At 47.5% G+C, this 15,474-nt stretch overlaps 1 protein-coding gene across 1 annotated transcript in view; it reads left to right on the plus strand.

Moving 5' to 3' along the window:
- The window catches only part of PLEKHH1 (pleckstrin homology, MyTH4 and FERM domain containing H1), a 51,990-nt gene that overhangs the window by 31,408 nt on the left and 5,108 nt on the right, over positions 1-15,474 (plus strand). The window contains exons 9-26 of the mRNA XM_081291020.1: positions 394-485; positions 1,933-2,083; positions 2,296-2,438; positions 3,747-3,857; positions 4,939-5,025; positions 5,339-5,500; positions 6,599-6,679; positions 7,036-7,218; positions 7,965-8,073; positions 8,871-8,983; positions 9,968-10,144; positions 10,485-10,582; positions 11,061-11,238; positions 11,737-11,892; positions 12,957-13,057; positions 13,577-13,718; positions 14,830-14,972; positions 15,072-15,201. Of these exons, the coding sequence (XP_081147146.1) occupies positions 394-485; positions 1,933-2,083; positions 2,296-2,438; positions 3,747-3,857; positions 4,939-5,025; positions 5,339-5,500; positions 6,599-6,679; positions 7,036-7,218; positions 7,965-8,073; positions 8,871-8,983; positions 9,968-10,144; positions 10,485-10,582; positions 11,061-11,238; positions 11,737-11,892; positions 12,957-13,057; positions 13,577-13,718; positions 14,830-14,972; positions 15,072-15,201 (2,357 nt within the window). The remainder of the gene's footprint in view (positions 1-393; positions 486-1,932; positions 2,084-2,295; positions 2,439-3,746; positions 3,858-4,938; positions 5,026-5,338; positions 5,501-6,598; positions 6,680-7,035; positions 7,219-7,964; positions 8,074-8,870; positions 8,984-9,967; positions 10,145-10,484; positions 10,583-11,060; positions 11,239-11,736; positions 11,893-12,956; positions 13,058-13,576; positions 13,719-14,829; positions 14,973-15,071; positions 15,202-15,474) is intronic.

Raw genomic sequence — 15,474 nt, forward strand, 5'->3', positions numbered from 1 at the left:
TAGGGAGGTGGAGACTGAGCAATATCCAGGGTCAGGATGGCCTGGTGCCAGTGCCCGTCCCTAGCAGGAGCAGTTCAGGTGCGGTCCCACGGCCCGGGCTGTGCAAGAGGGAAAAGAAGTTATGCAGGTTCAGCCCTGACTGCTGGCTCCAAAGTTACTGGCCAGCCCCAGCATGCCCACAGTGATTGGAGCCATGGACACATGGCAAGAGTGGAACACGTGCAAACCATGTGGAGGGGTAAATGATTAAAGGGCAAGAATTTTGGATTTCATTGCGGTAGGTCCTCTTCTGTGTGGTCCCCAAAGGAAGTCAAGGGGAACGGAAAGGAGGAAGATGCCTCCCCGACATACCTCTCTGCCACCTTAATTCATCCCATCCCTCTTTTCCCCCAGCTTCAAGCCCTCCTGCCCTTGCATCCCCTGTGTCTTTCTCTGGCCTTGTCTACAAGAATGTCACTGTGCCTGTCTACACAGCACTGAAAGGGGTAAGAAAGGACTATGCAAAGAAGGGACATCCCCATCAGTAGAACCCCTGGGCTTGGCATGCAGAGACTTGGGGGGGAGGGTGTTGAGGGCCAGGCACCTGCATGCAGTGACCTTGAACAGTGAACTGAACCCATCATATGTCATTTTGAATTGTTATTTATAATTCTGATTATAAGAACTCTGCATTTATAAAAATCTGAGCCAGTAAGAATGTGGCAAAACAAGAAGTTAAAGATTAGACCTCTGCCTGCTCCAATTCCACTCCCATCTTTTCTCGTGTCTTTCTCATTTCCTAGGTCCCAGAGGGCAGTGGGACTCCTTCGAGAACTGGTTATATATGTTTATACACACTCCCATGACACTGCTAACATTGCTACTCATTTTAAGCAAAAATCAGATGTACTGCAACAGGATGCTTCCATACACATTTTGTCTTTTTGTTATTTGTTTTTGAATCATAATAAAAAGTTTGATAAAACTTCTGATGGAAGAATAAAAAAATGAAGTTTCCTCTCATAGTTATTTTTAATTCCTAACCCCAGAGAGAACTATCATTCATGGTTTGGTGTTTATTCTTTTGGGCCCTCTGCTGCATTTATTTACAGATGCACTTATAAATATGTACGTGCCCTCTCTTTCTCTCTCCCTCTTTTCCTCTTTCCCTCTCTCCTCATTCTTTCACACATGCACGCCTACATATGCGCACAAAGGGTACATGATACACATCATTCTATGTCTCTATTGCTCTCTTGACATAGATATCCTTGTACCTAAATATACAGAATTCTAAAGGTGGAATCTCTGGGCAGATTACATGAGTGTTTTAGGTGTTGACAGGTACTGCTACATTATTTTCTTAAAAATGCCTTATGGGCTGGGAGTGCCACAGAGCACTTGCCCAGCCATGTGTAAAGCCCTGAGTTTGATCCCTAGCACCACACACACACACACACACACACACACACACACACACACACAAATAGACTTTGTCATGCTGGAGTATTCCAACCTCCTGCTATTTCCCCCAACTTTCACCAACATTGAGATAAATAATCAGTCTTTTTAAATGTTTGCCTTTCAAGAAGATCTCTCAATCCTGTTCCTCACTCCACCTGACCTGTGGCATGGCTTTCTCTCCCCCTGGTGGAGGGAGTGAGGGACACAGCAGGCAGGGTGCAGTCTGGATAGGATAGTTCTTTGGGGACCATAGAAGATGATGTGTATAGGAGGGAGGAACGTCATGGAGGTAAGAACATGAGTGAAGTCAGGAAGGATCCTGACTGTTTGGGACAGTTGTCTTTTCAGTGATGGGCGAATGGCCCCTGTGTTGCCCCAGACAGGCTGTGAAGGCCATGCCTGGGCACTTGGAATCCAAATATAAGCTGTTGGGTAAGAAAGCTTGTTTTGTAGCCTGAGCTTCAGTCGGGGAGGGGACTTGTCTTGCAGAGAGCCATGCAGATCAGCAATGTGCCCTTCGCTGACGACTCCTCTGGGTCTGATGATGACTGCAGCTCTCAAGCCAGTTTCCGAATATCAGTCCCTTGTTCTGAGTGTAGGAAGACCAGCGGACTAGGCAGTCCCCGGGCCATCAAGAGAGGTACAGAGAAGGGGGGCAGGAGGGTCCCCTCACCCCTTTCCATGGGATTTGTCCATGGGGGACCTTACTTGATCTGTACTTGGGATCCCCAACAGCTCTACCCTTAGCCCCAGACTGGAGGTCCCAGGTTTGTGATGAAGACCCTGTAGACCCTGGGCCATGTGAGTTGGGAGGTGTGGGACCCAGACCTTGATTCCTCTTCTGGTGGCCAGGGGTCTCCATGTCTTCACTGAGCTCCGAGGGTGACTACGCCATTCCCCCTGATGCCTGTTCGCTGGATAGTGACTACTCAGAGCCTGAGCACAAACTTCAACGCACCTCGTCCTACTCCACTGACGGGCTGGGCCTAGGCGGGGTGAGCAGCAGAGGGCATAGTGGGACAGACCTGCAGCAGAGGCTGCCTGGGTTGGTACAGAGAGGGAGGCAATCCTGGAGAGTGGGCTGGGGGTGTCCACTGATGGAAGCAGATGCACACAGACCCCAGGCTCGGGGCCGGGGTGCGGGGGAGGAGGAGCGTAGGGAGCTCCTTGGTACCCTATGAGGGGTTCGCACCTATTGCTTTATCTCCACACTGACCCTTGGATGCTGACGTGAGCTGTCAGATTGTGCTTTACAGGCATAGTCTTCAGTGCTCGTACTGCACATCTCATTTGTCCTTGTAGTCCTCTTGGGATTATTGCCCTGTTTGGGGATTATTACCTTGTCTTAGGGATAAGACACTTAAGGTTCCGACTTGCACTACATGCCAGGGCCAACAGTGAATCCAGACCTAATTCCCCAGCCCTGGCTCCACTCTACTCCACTGCCCTATCTACCTGCCCACCTCCACAAACCCTCTACCCTGGCCTGTGCCCACTGTTCCCCAGGCCAGCCTGACCTCTCATGCCATGCCGCCTAGAATGACCTTCCTCCTCAGCATTTTTTTAAAATACTTATTTTTTAGATGTAGTTGAACACAACACCTTTATTTTATTTATTTTTATGTAGTGCTGAGGATCAAACCCAGGGCCTCGAATGTGCTAGGTGAGGGCTCTACTGCTGAGCCACAACCCCAGCCCTCTCAGCCTCCCAAATTCTTTGAAGAATTTCATCATTCAGGTCTGGTTTTTTCCTGAAGCTCTTCCTAGCCGCCCTCTTGCACTGAGCCCCTGATCTGCCACCTTCTCATGGCAGACCAGGAGTTATCTTCCCCAGCCATGTGGGAGCCCTCCCCTGCAGGACCATCCTGGCTTTTCTACTCCTCTCTGAACCCCCAACAGAGTATGGTGCCCAGAAAATAAATACAAGGAATAGGCACCTAATAAGTTTTTTAAAAATTGCCAGGTGCAGTGGCACACGCCTGTAATCTCAGCGGCTTGGGAGATCAGCTGAGGCAGGAGGATGGTGAATTCTAAGCCAACCTCAGCAAAAAGTGAGGTGTTAAGCAACTCAGTGAGACCCTATCTCTAAATAAATTGCAAAAAGGGCTGGGGATGTGGCTCAATGGTCAAGTGCCCCTGAGTTCAATCCACAGTACAAAAAAAAAAAAAAAAAAAGTTTTTAAAAAATTGATGGCAAAGCAGTGATTCAGCTGGACCATTTTGGCGTGTGTGATGTAGATCCCCAAGTGATTTCCCCTTTCTGTCTCCCTCTCCCTCTCCCTCTCTACTTTCTCACCCCTCAGGAGTCACTGGAGAAGTCAGGCTACCTGCTGAAAATGGGAAGCCGGGTGAAGACATGGAAGAGGCGCTGGTTTGTCCTGAGACAGGGACAAATTCTGTACTACAAGTCCCCGGTGAGACCCCTCCTCCAGCACTGGAGGTAGAAGGATTCCAGTCCAGACTCAGAACTCTATGATAAGGACTGAAAGAAAGGCAGTGTGTTCAAGGCCAGAGCACAGAGATCTGACAGGCAGTGAGAGGCACTCAAAGCTCTGAGACACACAGAGGACCATGAGGCTGGGCATGGCTTCTCACAATGAAATAAGGCACAAGACAGTCAAGGCAGCCCCTGGCCAGCTGGCTTGGGAATTTCTTCTTCCTTCAGAAGCCGATTGCTTCTCATGTTTAGTCCTGTAAAAAGATCTGTTCCTAGGCTGCCCTCACTTCATCTGGATTATTCTAACAGACAACCCATTACCTTCTCCACCTCTTCCTTCCATTGTCTGGAATTAAGGAGCCTTGATGTTGGGAACTAGTTTGACAGGACCTCCCTAGAGAACTAATTTTAATTATTGAAGAGGGAAAATTGGCCTTGCTCTTGTGTAGATCCTCTTTGATTGGTAGTGGCTGTCACCAACTCCATACTCTCTTTTAAGGATTCTGGGTCTATATTTCTCTATGATAAGCATTCCATGATTGATTGATGATGTCTGCAGTGATAATGGAAAGAATAATAGTAATGATATATATGCCACTTATTTGCCATGTTTCATATAAGAATATAGTGAAAAGTTTTGTTTTGTTTTTGTTTAAGATGGGGTCTTATTATGCTACCAAATCTGGCCTTGAATACTTAAGTTTAAGAGATCCTCCTGTCTCAGCCTCCCAAGTAGCTGGGACTACAGGTCTACACCACCACACCCACTTTAACAAAAAGAATTTATAGGGACTTTATCATTGAATAATAATTTGGTAGCCTCTGACCCAATTTTAAAGGCTTACTCAGTCTTTATTGAGGCTTGTGTTGGAAAGACCCATTCTTCTAAATATAGCTTTATTTAGCTAGAACTAGAATGTAGAACAAGTTACCCATCATACCATACCAGGAAAGCTTGGGAATAACTTTTCCCGTTGCCTATGACCTGAGTAAGATATGAGGGTAAATGATGCTTTGAGAAGCCTCCAATGCTTTGCTCTCTGTTCCTTTCTTTACAGAGTGATGTCATTCGGAAACCTCAAGGTCAAGTGGATCTGAACTCCCATTGCCAAATTGTTCGAGGGGAGGGTGCGCAGACATTCCAGGTGAACCTGATCAGAGCAGTTGGTATTTTAGGCAGATCAGATGCTAGGTTTGGATATGACTATGTTTGAGACAAAGATGGGACAAAAAGAACATGAATGAAAGACTTAACATCAACATTAGGATGTTGTACTACATTGTGAATGTAAGGAAGGAAGAGGAGACAATGTGAGATGGAGTGAAGGTAGGAGATAGGGAGGAAAAGAAGGAAGGGAGCAACAGGGTAGGAATAAGGAAGATCCAGTGAATTCAGGGTCTTGTGTCATCTCAGAGCTTGTCTTGCTGCCTCTGGCCCCAATCCTTTGCCCTCCACAGCTTATCTCAGAGAAGAAGACCTACTACCTGACAGCAGATTCACCCAGCCTGCTGGAGGAGTGGATACGGGTCCTACAGAACTTGTTGAAGGTACAGGCCACCGGGCCTCCAGCCCTGCCTCAGGGTGGCACCAAGCCCACTGTGAAGGGCTGGCTGACCAAGGTATGAGGGAGCTGAGGGGAGGAACCTCCTGAGTCGGGGAGCCAGGAGTGGGAGGGGCAAAGAGTGGTGGGCTCCCTCCTTTCCCATAGTTCCTAAATCCAGGGGCTTCTCATGTAACTAGCTGGTTGACCCTCAAACATGGCCTAACAACATAAGGTGATGGTGATGGTATCCAGGAAGCAGAGCTAAGGATTGTTAGAACAAGTATTCCCAATACAGGAAGGAAAGCAATGGTTTTACCCCATTTTGAGGTCATTAGGGATTGCCCCCACATTGTATCCACCATGCCTCAGAATTAACAGTGTCAAGAAGAGACTTGGGCAGGTTGGGAATAGCCAGTCATCCAAAGACTACAGTGTCCTAGGCCTGCCCTAAAGACATTTTAGTTAGGGCTCTTCTGGTTGCAGGGAACAGAGAACCATTTGCTAACCCCAGGAAAGGGAAGTTAACAAGGAAGCACTTAGTGACAACAGACACCCCAGAGCCAGAGCAGCTGTGCTCAGCAGTCTCAGGGCTTATGGGCTCTCAGCCTCTGCTTCCCCCTTCAGGCTGTGTTGATGCCATTCTCTGCATCTGAGTAGTTTCTGTTCCCTCATGATCTGTGGTCACCCAAGGGTTTCAGCCTGCCTTGGCTCTTACCTTCCTTGCATCCTAACAACCCTAACAACCCTCACCTCTGCCAACTAGCAAGTTCTTCCTGTGTTCACATTCCTGGAAGGGATATCTGATTGTCCTGGTATCCATCTTTTTTTTTTCCTTTAAGATTTTGATGGACCTTTATTTTATTAATTTATTTATATGTGGTGCTGAGAATCGAACCCAGTGCCTCACACATGCTAGGCAAGCACGCTGCCATGTGCCACAACCCCAGTCCCTTGGTATCTGTCTTTTAATGGTAGGTCATAGGTCACTGAATAGCCCAAGGAAGGCTGGTGTACACATCATGGTCTTTTCTGTGAAAGGGGTTCTATTAGTAGGGAGTCTAACTGGCATTTCCACTAAGGACCTGAGTCTTCTCTTTGGCTTCTTTTTGCCAGTCCTGGATTTTTTTGGGGGGCCCTCTGGTTCTAATAATGCTAGTTCATTTCTGTCCTCCAGGTAAAACATGGCCACTCCAAGCTAGTCTGGTGTGCTCTTGTTGGGAAAACCTTCTACTATTACCGGAGCCATGAGGATAAGGTACCTCAACTTCCTGACAGCAACTATTCCCCCAAGCCACATTGCTGTGGCTCCATGTCCTGATGTCAGTCCCCATCTTTACCCTGTACCCAACCAAACCCACAACTAGTACAACAGCCAGCTGGCTAGATCTCTCCAGAGCATGCGGCCAGCATGCATAACCTGTGTGGTCTATTGGTTATTCTCAAATAAGCCTCATTCTGCTCCCAGCCTGGCTGCAATGCTATAGCTTCCAGGTTCCCATCCTGTCATCTGTCCACATCCAAGACTCCCACCCTCTAGAGCTTAAGTATTCAGAGAGAGGAAATTCCCTCATCTCCCTGGTTCTCCCACTCATGGACGGCTCATGTCTACAGCGACCCCTGGGTCGTCTGCCTGTGCGGGATGCACGCATAGAAGAAGTAGATCGATCCTGTGACTCAGATGAGGACTATGAGGCTGGAGGAACCAGACGGTTACTTTCCTCCCACTGTACGCTGGTGATCCATCCTCCAGAGCACAGTCCTACCTACCTGCTCATTGGTACCAAGCATGAAAAGGTAAGGTAGGAGTTGGGCCTTTGTGGCCAAACTTGGACTTGTGATTTTGATCTTCCTTCCTCTTTCTTTATCTTTTTTCTTTCTTTCTTTCTTTTTTTAATGTATGGACCTTTATTTTATTTATTTATTTATATGTGCTGAGAATCAAACCCAGTGCCTCACACATGCTAGGCAAGCACTCTACCACTGAGCCATAGCCCTCAGCCCTTCCTTTTTTTTTTTTTTTTTTTTTTTTTTTTTTTTTTTTTTTTTTTTTTTTTAGAAAGAGAGAGACAGAGGGAGAGAGAGAGAGAGAATTTTAATATTTATTTTTTAGTTTTCCACGGACACAACATCTTTGTTTGTATGTGGTGCTGAGGATCGAACCCAAGCTACACGCACGCCAGGCGAGCGCGCTACCGCTTGAGCCACATCCCCAGCCCCTCAGCCCTCCCTTTCTCTTTCGCCTGAGCCTCCCTAAATTTATTTCCCTCTTTTAATACTTTGGCAATTAATATTCTCTGAATGAGAATATAGCTTTCCATTAAATTCATTCCCAGTGATCAGCATCTTCCCTGGGGCCATGAGATAGAACCAACTTGGAAATAGGTCCCTGTTCACCTGATCCCTAACCTTTCCCCTTAGAAACTGGTAACCTTGACTCTTGCCAACCACAGTGGCTGAATCCCACTGTGGGAATCCTCTTTGGAACTTTTACCTCCACTCTTTCACTCCCCCACATCCAATGGCTTCCCACCTTCTTCCAGGATACGTGGCTTTACCACCTCACAGTGGCTGCAGGTGGCAGCAGTGCCAAGGTAGGCACTGCCTATGAGCAGCTCATTGGGAAACTGATGGATGGTGAGGGAGACCCAGGTAAGGTAAGGGTGGCCATTGTGGTGTGGGTTGGAGGGTGGAGGCTAGGTGCTTATTGGACAGGAACCCAAAGAAAGCACTGTGGACCCCTGGAGCTGTGCTAAATATAACTAATTCAGAACAGGAGTCCCCATCCTACTTTTCAGGGCCCCTATGTCTCTGTCTAAGACACTCGGGGGGAGTTTGTCTGGGAAGCAGACTGTTCAGTGATCTGGGTAAATGTTTCACTCTTCAGACCACAGCTTTGCTGGCTGGGCAGAGGACTGAGGAAAGGAGGTAGCTGGTTAATCTATAGTTAGACTTTGTTAATTAATAATTTGAGCCTAAATTTGATCAGGTTAAACTAAGCCTGGGGCTGTTTAGGGGTCTTTATTTTGCTACTGAGTCTCAGGGTCCTCAGGAACTAACCAAGGCACACACCACACACAGCCTTTTACTGCTACTGTGAGGCTTGTGTAATGTGTGTGCTCCTGCAGCCAATTCTGCACCATAAGGCAGAGACCTGCCCTCACATACACTTACCCTCAGGTGCATCCCAGCCAGACACACTCACCCTTCTTGCAGTTCTGTAGCAAAGTGCTGACTGCCTTCCTGTATGGCCACACTTGTGAGTGTGTGAATGCAGTGCACCCCTGCATACCCTGTAGTCTGTGACTGATAAACTCAGAACCACCCATGTTTCCCAGAGAGTTAAATCATTGTCTTCCTCACAAACTAAAGTTGGGGCTGGGAGGGTGGGAGGTGAGTTCCTTCCTCAGTAGTAACTGTACTGCTTTCTGGTGCTGTGCTTTGGACAGATTCCCCACTCTGGAGGCATCCTATGCTGTGCTATAGCAAAGATGGGCTGTGTACCTCCCTCACCACCCTGCCCTCTGAGGCTCTGCAGACAGAGGCTCTCAAGCTCTTCAAGGTAAAGTAAGAGCATAGCCCAGGCCCATCAACCAGTGGTGTCCACATTGCATGCCCAGGCTTGGCCTGGAGCAGCCTAAGCCTACTGCTGTGATAACATGGGTGGAGGAGATAGGGTAGCCCACAGGGGGATCCAGAGAGAAAGGGAAAGAAGGTCCCACAAGGTCCCCCAATGGCTTCCTTTACGGCAACCTTCCTTTATGGCAGAGGGAAGCTCTAGGACTTTGAGAAATGCCAGTGAAAACTCTCTCTTGAAGGATGCCCTCCTATAGTCCACAGTAGGAAGGGCCAGGTTTACATTGCTTCTGGACTTCAGAGACTTTGACCTATTTAAAAATGTTCTTTGTGCTCATCTGAATTTTTTTAATATTTATTTTTTAGTTATAGGTGTACACAATACTTTTATTTTATCTTTGTGTGGTGCTGAAGATCGAACCCAGTGCCCCATGCATGCTAGGCAAGCGCTCGACCTCTGAGCATCAACCCCAGCCCCGCTTATCTGAATTTTTAAATGAATTTGCTTATGTAAGCTAACTTTGTCTTGCTTGTATAATGGAAACATTTAAAGAAGGAAAGATTCATTCAGTGAGATGAAGTGGTACACACCTGTCATCCCAATAACTCAGGAGGCTGAAGCAGAAGGATCATAAGTTCAAGGCCAGCCTCAACAACTTAATGAGACCCTGGCTCAAAAGTAAAAAATAAAAAGGTTTGCGGATGTAGTTCCGTGGTAAAGCAGTTCTGGATTCAATCCCTAGTACCAAAAAAAAAAAAAATAAAAAAAAAAAAGGAATGATTCTATCCCAGAATAGCCACTTCAGCATAGATGCTTGTAAGCAGTAACAATGCTCTTTCCTAGAAAGAGCTGTCTGTGGTGAATTTGAGCCTCCCTTAAGGCTCTGCTTGGGGTCAGAGACACCATTGCACTGTCAGAACAATAATCATGGTGCTGTCTCTGCCTGTACCACTGTTGTTCCCCTCCCAGTCCTGCCAGCTCTTCATCAATGTGCCGGTAGAGGCTGCCTCAGTGGACTACCACGTGTCCCTGGCCCAGACAGCACTGCAGGTGTGCCTGGTTCACCCTGAGCTGCAGAGCGAGATCTACTGCCAACTCATGAAGCAGACCAGCTGCCGCCCACCTCAGAAGTACTCCCTCATGCAGGTTAGCATTCCCTGGGGATGGAACATCTGAACAGAACCACTGGCAAGGACTGCCCAGGAAGAAAAAAAGTGGAAGGTGATGGGCAAATTGTGCTCTGTGCCAAGCGAGCAAACAGCCTCCATGCTCTGAGCTGCCTCAGTACAGCTTATCTGTCTGTGCATTGTCAGATTGTGTGATCACCATTCTGAACAAAGCCTGACCAAGCTGGCCAACCTGGTTCCCACAGAAGGTTGGGGGGTTCTGGTGTGGGGAAAGAGTGTCAAACGTTTTGCAGCTTGGAACTGCAAGGCAGGGGCTCTGCAGACCCAGCACACAGCCCACCCTATGTGTCCCCTGGCAGTGTTGGCAGCTCCTGGCTCTGTGTGCCCCACTTTTCCTGCCTCAGCATCATTTCCTCTGGTATGTTAAGCAGCAGCTCCAACGCCATGCAGATCCCAGGTGAGTAGATGTGTTTCTGCTGCCACAACTGATTAAGGTATGATTAAGAGGGATGATGGGGAGACTAGATAGAGCAGATTGTTCCTCCCCTCCAGGATTTGCTCAGGATTGAGAGATGTTGTCCATTATCTTATGCAAACAGGCACATGGAGATCTGGGCATGCTTAGGCTTCTCTGCACACCAATCCATGTGTTTTTGGGGTGTTTTGTAGAGGAGTTCATGTGAAACCATATTGCCCCCAAGTTGTCCCCAAATATTCACTCTTTCTATGTTGTTCTGGCTTCTGCAAGAAAACATGCATGCTAGCAGTCTACCGCAGATAGGTTATGAATGACAAATTAATACTCTAGTCTTAAGGGCTTTTCCTACAACCTACCCCTGCTAGTTTTGGTGCTAGCTAAATTGGGTAGGCACCTGGGTACCATAGAGGCAGGGATGATCAGAGTGCCTAGTGTTCTCATCCTCCTGGCTTTTTAGAAATGAAACTGGCCAGTATGCCACCTACTGTCAGCGGGCAGTGGAGCGGACTCTGCAGTCAGGGGAGCGGGAAGCCAGACCATCACGCATGGAAGTAGTGTCCATCTTGCTGCGAAACCCCTTCCACCACTCCTTGCCCTTCAGCATCCCTGTGCACTTTGCCAATGGGACTTACCAGGTGAGGAAACTGGCTGAGCTTTCTGACCCAAGTGTTCTTACTGTCTAGAGGAAACATCTCTGGCCCAGGTGAGTGCCAAGCCTCTGTGGGCTTTCAGATTCTTAACAGGGAAACCAGAAAAAGGGATGAGCTTAGAATTTGGCATGGGAGGGGGCATTAATTCATGTGTTTAGGGAGAAAGGAGTTTGAATCACAGAAGCACTTCATTGTGCGGTTCTCTGGAAGTAGATCTCTTTAACTATCACATGAAAAGGGAAGCTGACATATGACTAGGAAAGTGCCATGAGACTGAAGCCCCAAGAGTGACAGTGAAGAAGGGACCAAGCTTGTCTGTTCTGGTTTACAGTGGGCAGGCTCAGCTTCCTTCCCCTGACCTTCTGTGTCTGAATATGGAAACCATCTTGCCTGGGTCTCTTGCATTCACCCTTGCTCCTCTCCACCTGCTATAGAAAGCCTCCACAAGCCTACTGAGCTCAGAGTGCCTCCCCTCCTCCACAGGTGGTTGGTTTTGATGGCTCCTCCACAGTTGATGAGTTCCTGCAGCGGCTGAATCAGGAGACGGGCATGAGGAAATCATCCCACTCTGGCTTTGCTCTCTTCACTGATGATCCTTCTGGCAGGGATCTGGAACACTGCCTGCAGGGGAGTGTCAAGGTGACAGCCTCCCCACTTAGCCACCCCAGACTCAGGAATACTAGTGCCATCCAGTGGGCACCTGACTATTCAGTAGCACATTTGGTGCTGAGCCCAAGGTACTTCCTGGGCCAGCATTTTTATGCTAGTCTAAAATGTAGCTGTGTGGGCAGAACAAAAATGCATGTACCCTCATCTCTGGGGACAATATCTCCATACCCTGCCTCCATCCAGTGGCCCTGCAGCATCCAGAGGAAAGAGCCTCTTCTCAGCTTGGTATAGGGGCAGGAAAGCTCTGCTAAGCCTACATCTGCCCACTCATAGGCAGAGAACTGTATGCCTAGACCCACTGTGTGCCATCTTATACACCAGGACCTATGCTATGCTTATAGTTGTTTTATTTATTTATTTATTTTAAATTAAATAATTAATTTAAAATAAGTAGGGATTGCTTTACTACTAAGCTACATCCCCAGCCCCTAGCTTATAGGTTTTAACAAAGTAGATCCTTCTTGTACCTGTGTTATTAGAGGCCCTTAAATGGGATTGAAGACAATCTGTATTATGGTCTAGAATTAGAATGAGAGTCTTAGTGTGTATGGGAATGTGCTGCAGCACTTGATGAGTATATTTGGCTCCAGAATCTGTCTTTACAACAGCAGGACAAGGGCTTCTAATCTTACCACTTCCAGGAAAAAAATATGCCAGATATCTTCCTCATAAGTGTCTGAAGGCCATTGGGTATATTTGTTGAAAAGAATGGCAGTCGATGGAATGGAAAAGGAGCCAGTGAGATGAGGCCACGGGTTTCAGGGGCCCTGCATAGCCTCCAGGAAGCCCCCTCGACTATGAAGGCAGTGGGACAGCGTTCCTTGCTTTGCTGCTCACCATGCCCAGGGCAGGTTGTACCTCCCCATCCATTTGTGAGGGAGTGGCAGCACTGCAGGTCCTGGGAGTATGAGGCCCCACACAGGTCAGTCACCTGATGGGAGCACTCACAGTTCTGCCTAAGTCCAGGCAACCAGGGCTGGACCTTTTTGCCCTCACAAGGGGCTTCTTTGACTTTCCTCTTTTGCCTCTTCAAGATCTGTGATGCCATCTCCAAGTGGGAACAAGCCCTGAAGGAGCTGCACCCTGGAAAGTCTGAGGGTGGGACACGCGTTGTGAAGCTGATGTACAAGAACAGGTCCTGAGCACTGCCTGTGGGAAAACATGAGGACTGCCAGTGGGGGCCAGCTCATCACCTCCTCAGCTGGATGGCCTGTCCTAGACAGGCAGACGGGCCCACAGATCCAACCCTGCCTGATGGGCATTAGCTGAGGTGCAGGCCGGCGCTGCTCCTACTCCTGAGACATTGGGCAGCTCAGACTTTGTCAGCCAGGCAAATAAGTTCCATTAGTCTCCTGGAATCTTAACTCATCCAACACCCTAATAAACACTGATTCCAGGTGCTAGATTCCTGTCACCAAATCCATTAATCTAATGGTATATTCAGAATTAGCCACATCCTGCTGTGGTTATAAGATCTGCATGGTCCTGCATCTGCTCTGTCATACCTGATTATGTTTCTGGGGCAATAGGAAATACTATAAAGAATTGTGGGGTTTTTGTTTGTTTTGGAAATCAAGATAAAAAGATCCAGAGAAAGCCTCATCCCTGATTGGGATCCCAGCTGAAACTTGGCTTCTCACTCTTTTCCCTCTAGGCTGTACTTTCGGAGTCAAGTCAAAGGGGAGACAGAGCGAGAGCGACTTTTGCTTGCCTTCCAAACCAGTGGAGAGATAGTGGCAGGGAGATTTCCTGTCAATAAAGAACTGGCTCTTGAGATGGCCGCCCTGATGGCCCAGGTATGGTTCTGTCTGTTCAGGAAATATAAGGGTCAGGAGGCCATCTTGGGACTCCCAGGTGGAATCTCCAAGGCAGGTGGAATCACCATGCAGCCTGAAATAATTAGAGATTTCTGCAGATCTGGTGGTGCCCAGAAGAGGGCAGCATGCTGTCCCGGGTACAGACAACAGACAGCTTACCCACTGCAGACAGACTACAGTCCAGAATGCCGGACTGGGAATTCAAAACAGGGGTTTGAGTCCTAGCCATGTTCCCATGTGAAATGTTGGCCAAGACATGTCATTTGTCTATGCTTTAGTTTCCTACTCTGTATACTAAAAACAAAATACTTCCCTTCCTGCATCCACAGGATGTACTACTAAGTATGATGCTTAGATAACAAATATCTCATAATGTATGAGATAAAATGTATAAAGCATCCAGCATTATAAGTAGAATTAGGAAGACCATACATTCAAACTCTGGCTCTCCTTTCTATTACCTGTAGGAGCCATCTTACCAGAAGTATGTGGGATACCTCCATGGTCCCCATAAGAAAAAGGCTGGATCAACATGCTGGAAAGGAAGGGGAAATAATTGTTGATATTTATAAGTATTACCATCAACATGGATATCCTATAGTGGGCCCTATGCTAAGCATTTTGTATGTATTTTCCCACGTAGTTCTCATTCTTAGTTGAGGAAATTAAAGCTCAGAGTGTTTAATTTGATCAAGGACATAAAGCTTGAAATGACAGAACTGAGATTTGAGCCAGGTAGTCTGTCTTTCAGGATCTGTAGCATTGTCAATTCTATGGCCCATATTCTTTGATTAGAAACTAGAATTTCCACATTATTTCCCATGTCTTCCACTAATTAACTGTCTTTGGATAAGGTAATTACCTCAGCTGCAAAATGAAAGTTGGTCTAGACAATCTACAGTATTCTAGAACTCTAAGGTTATTTCTGTAGTGTTTATGAAACTTGAAATAAAGGTTCTGTTCACAAGTATTTTTTAATATCCAATCACACCCCACAAATAAATAGTGGTTTAGTTCACCTCTCCAACAACATCCACCTGGCCCCATCTACCTCCAGACTCTTGTTAACTCCTATGTTTTTTTGCTATAGGTAGAATATGGGGACTTGGAGAAGCCTACTCTGCCAGGCCCTGGGAGCACACCCCCTGCCAAGACTCAGCATCTTCTCCAGCAAGTCCTAGATAGGTTCTACCCAAGGCGCTACAGACATGGGGCACCCCCTGAACAGCTGAGGTAGGTAGCCTGCAAGGTCTTGCAGGGAGGTATTGTGGGGAGGCCCCAGAGCTGTGATGAGACTTCATGGGCACTATTTCTCTCCATACACCCCAACAGGCATCTGACAGATATGCTGACCACAAAGTGGGCAGCACTGCAAGGCTGCTCCCCTCCTGAATGCATCCGCATCTACCTGACTGTGGCCCGGAAATGGCCTCTTTTTGGTGCTAAGCTTTTTGCTGCTCAGGTAAGTGCCAGTGGAAGGAGCCACATCCTCAGGAATATCCTAAATTTCTCCTGGAGCTGCACTCCCCATCTGGTCATGTTTGAGCCACTCCGGTCTACAACCCCTGCCTCCACACTACCAACCACAAGGGGTCACTATCTCTCCACCTATTTCTGACCTATTCCAGGTTACCATGGTCCAGAGCACAGTTGTGATTCATAGCTTTATGAAAGTGTTTATTATAGACTTGTCAATGCTATTCCTGAAAGAGAAGAGGATCAACTAATTCACACA

This window comes from Spermophilus citellus (genome assembly GCF_964194105.1).
Source record: "Spermophilus citellus genome assembly, chromosome: 4".
In the NCBI taxonomy this organism is placed as follows: Eukaryota; Metazoa; Chordata; class Mammalia; order Rodentia; family Sciuridae; genus Spermophilus; species Spermophilus citellus.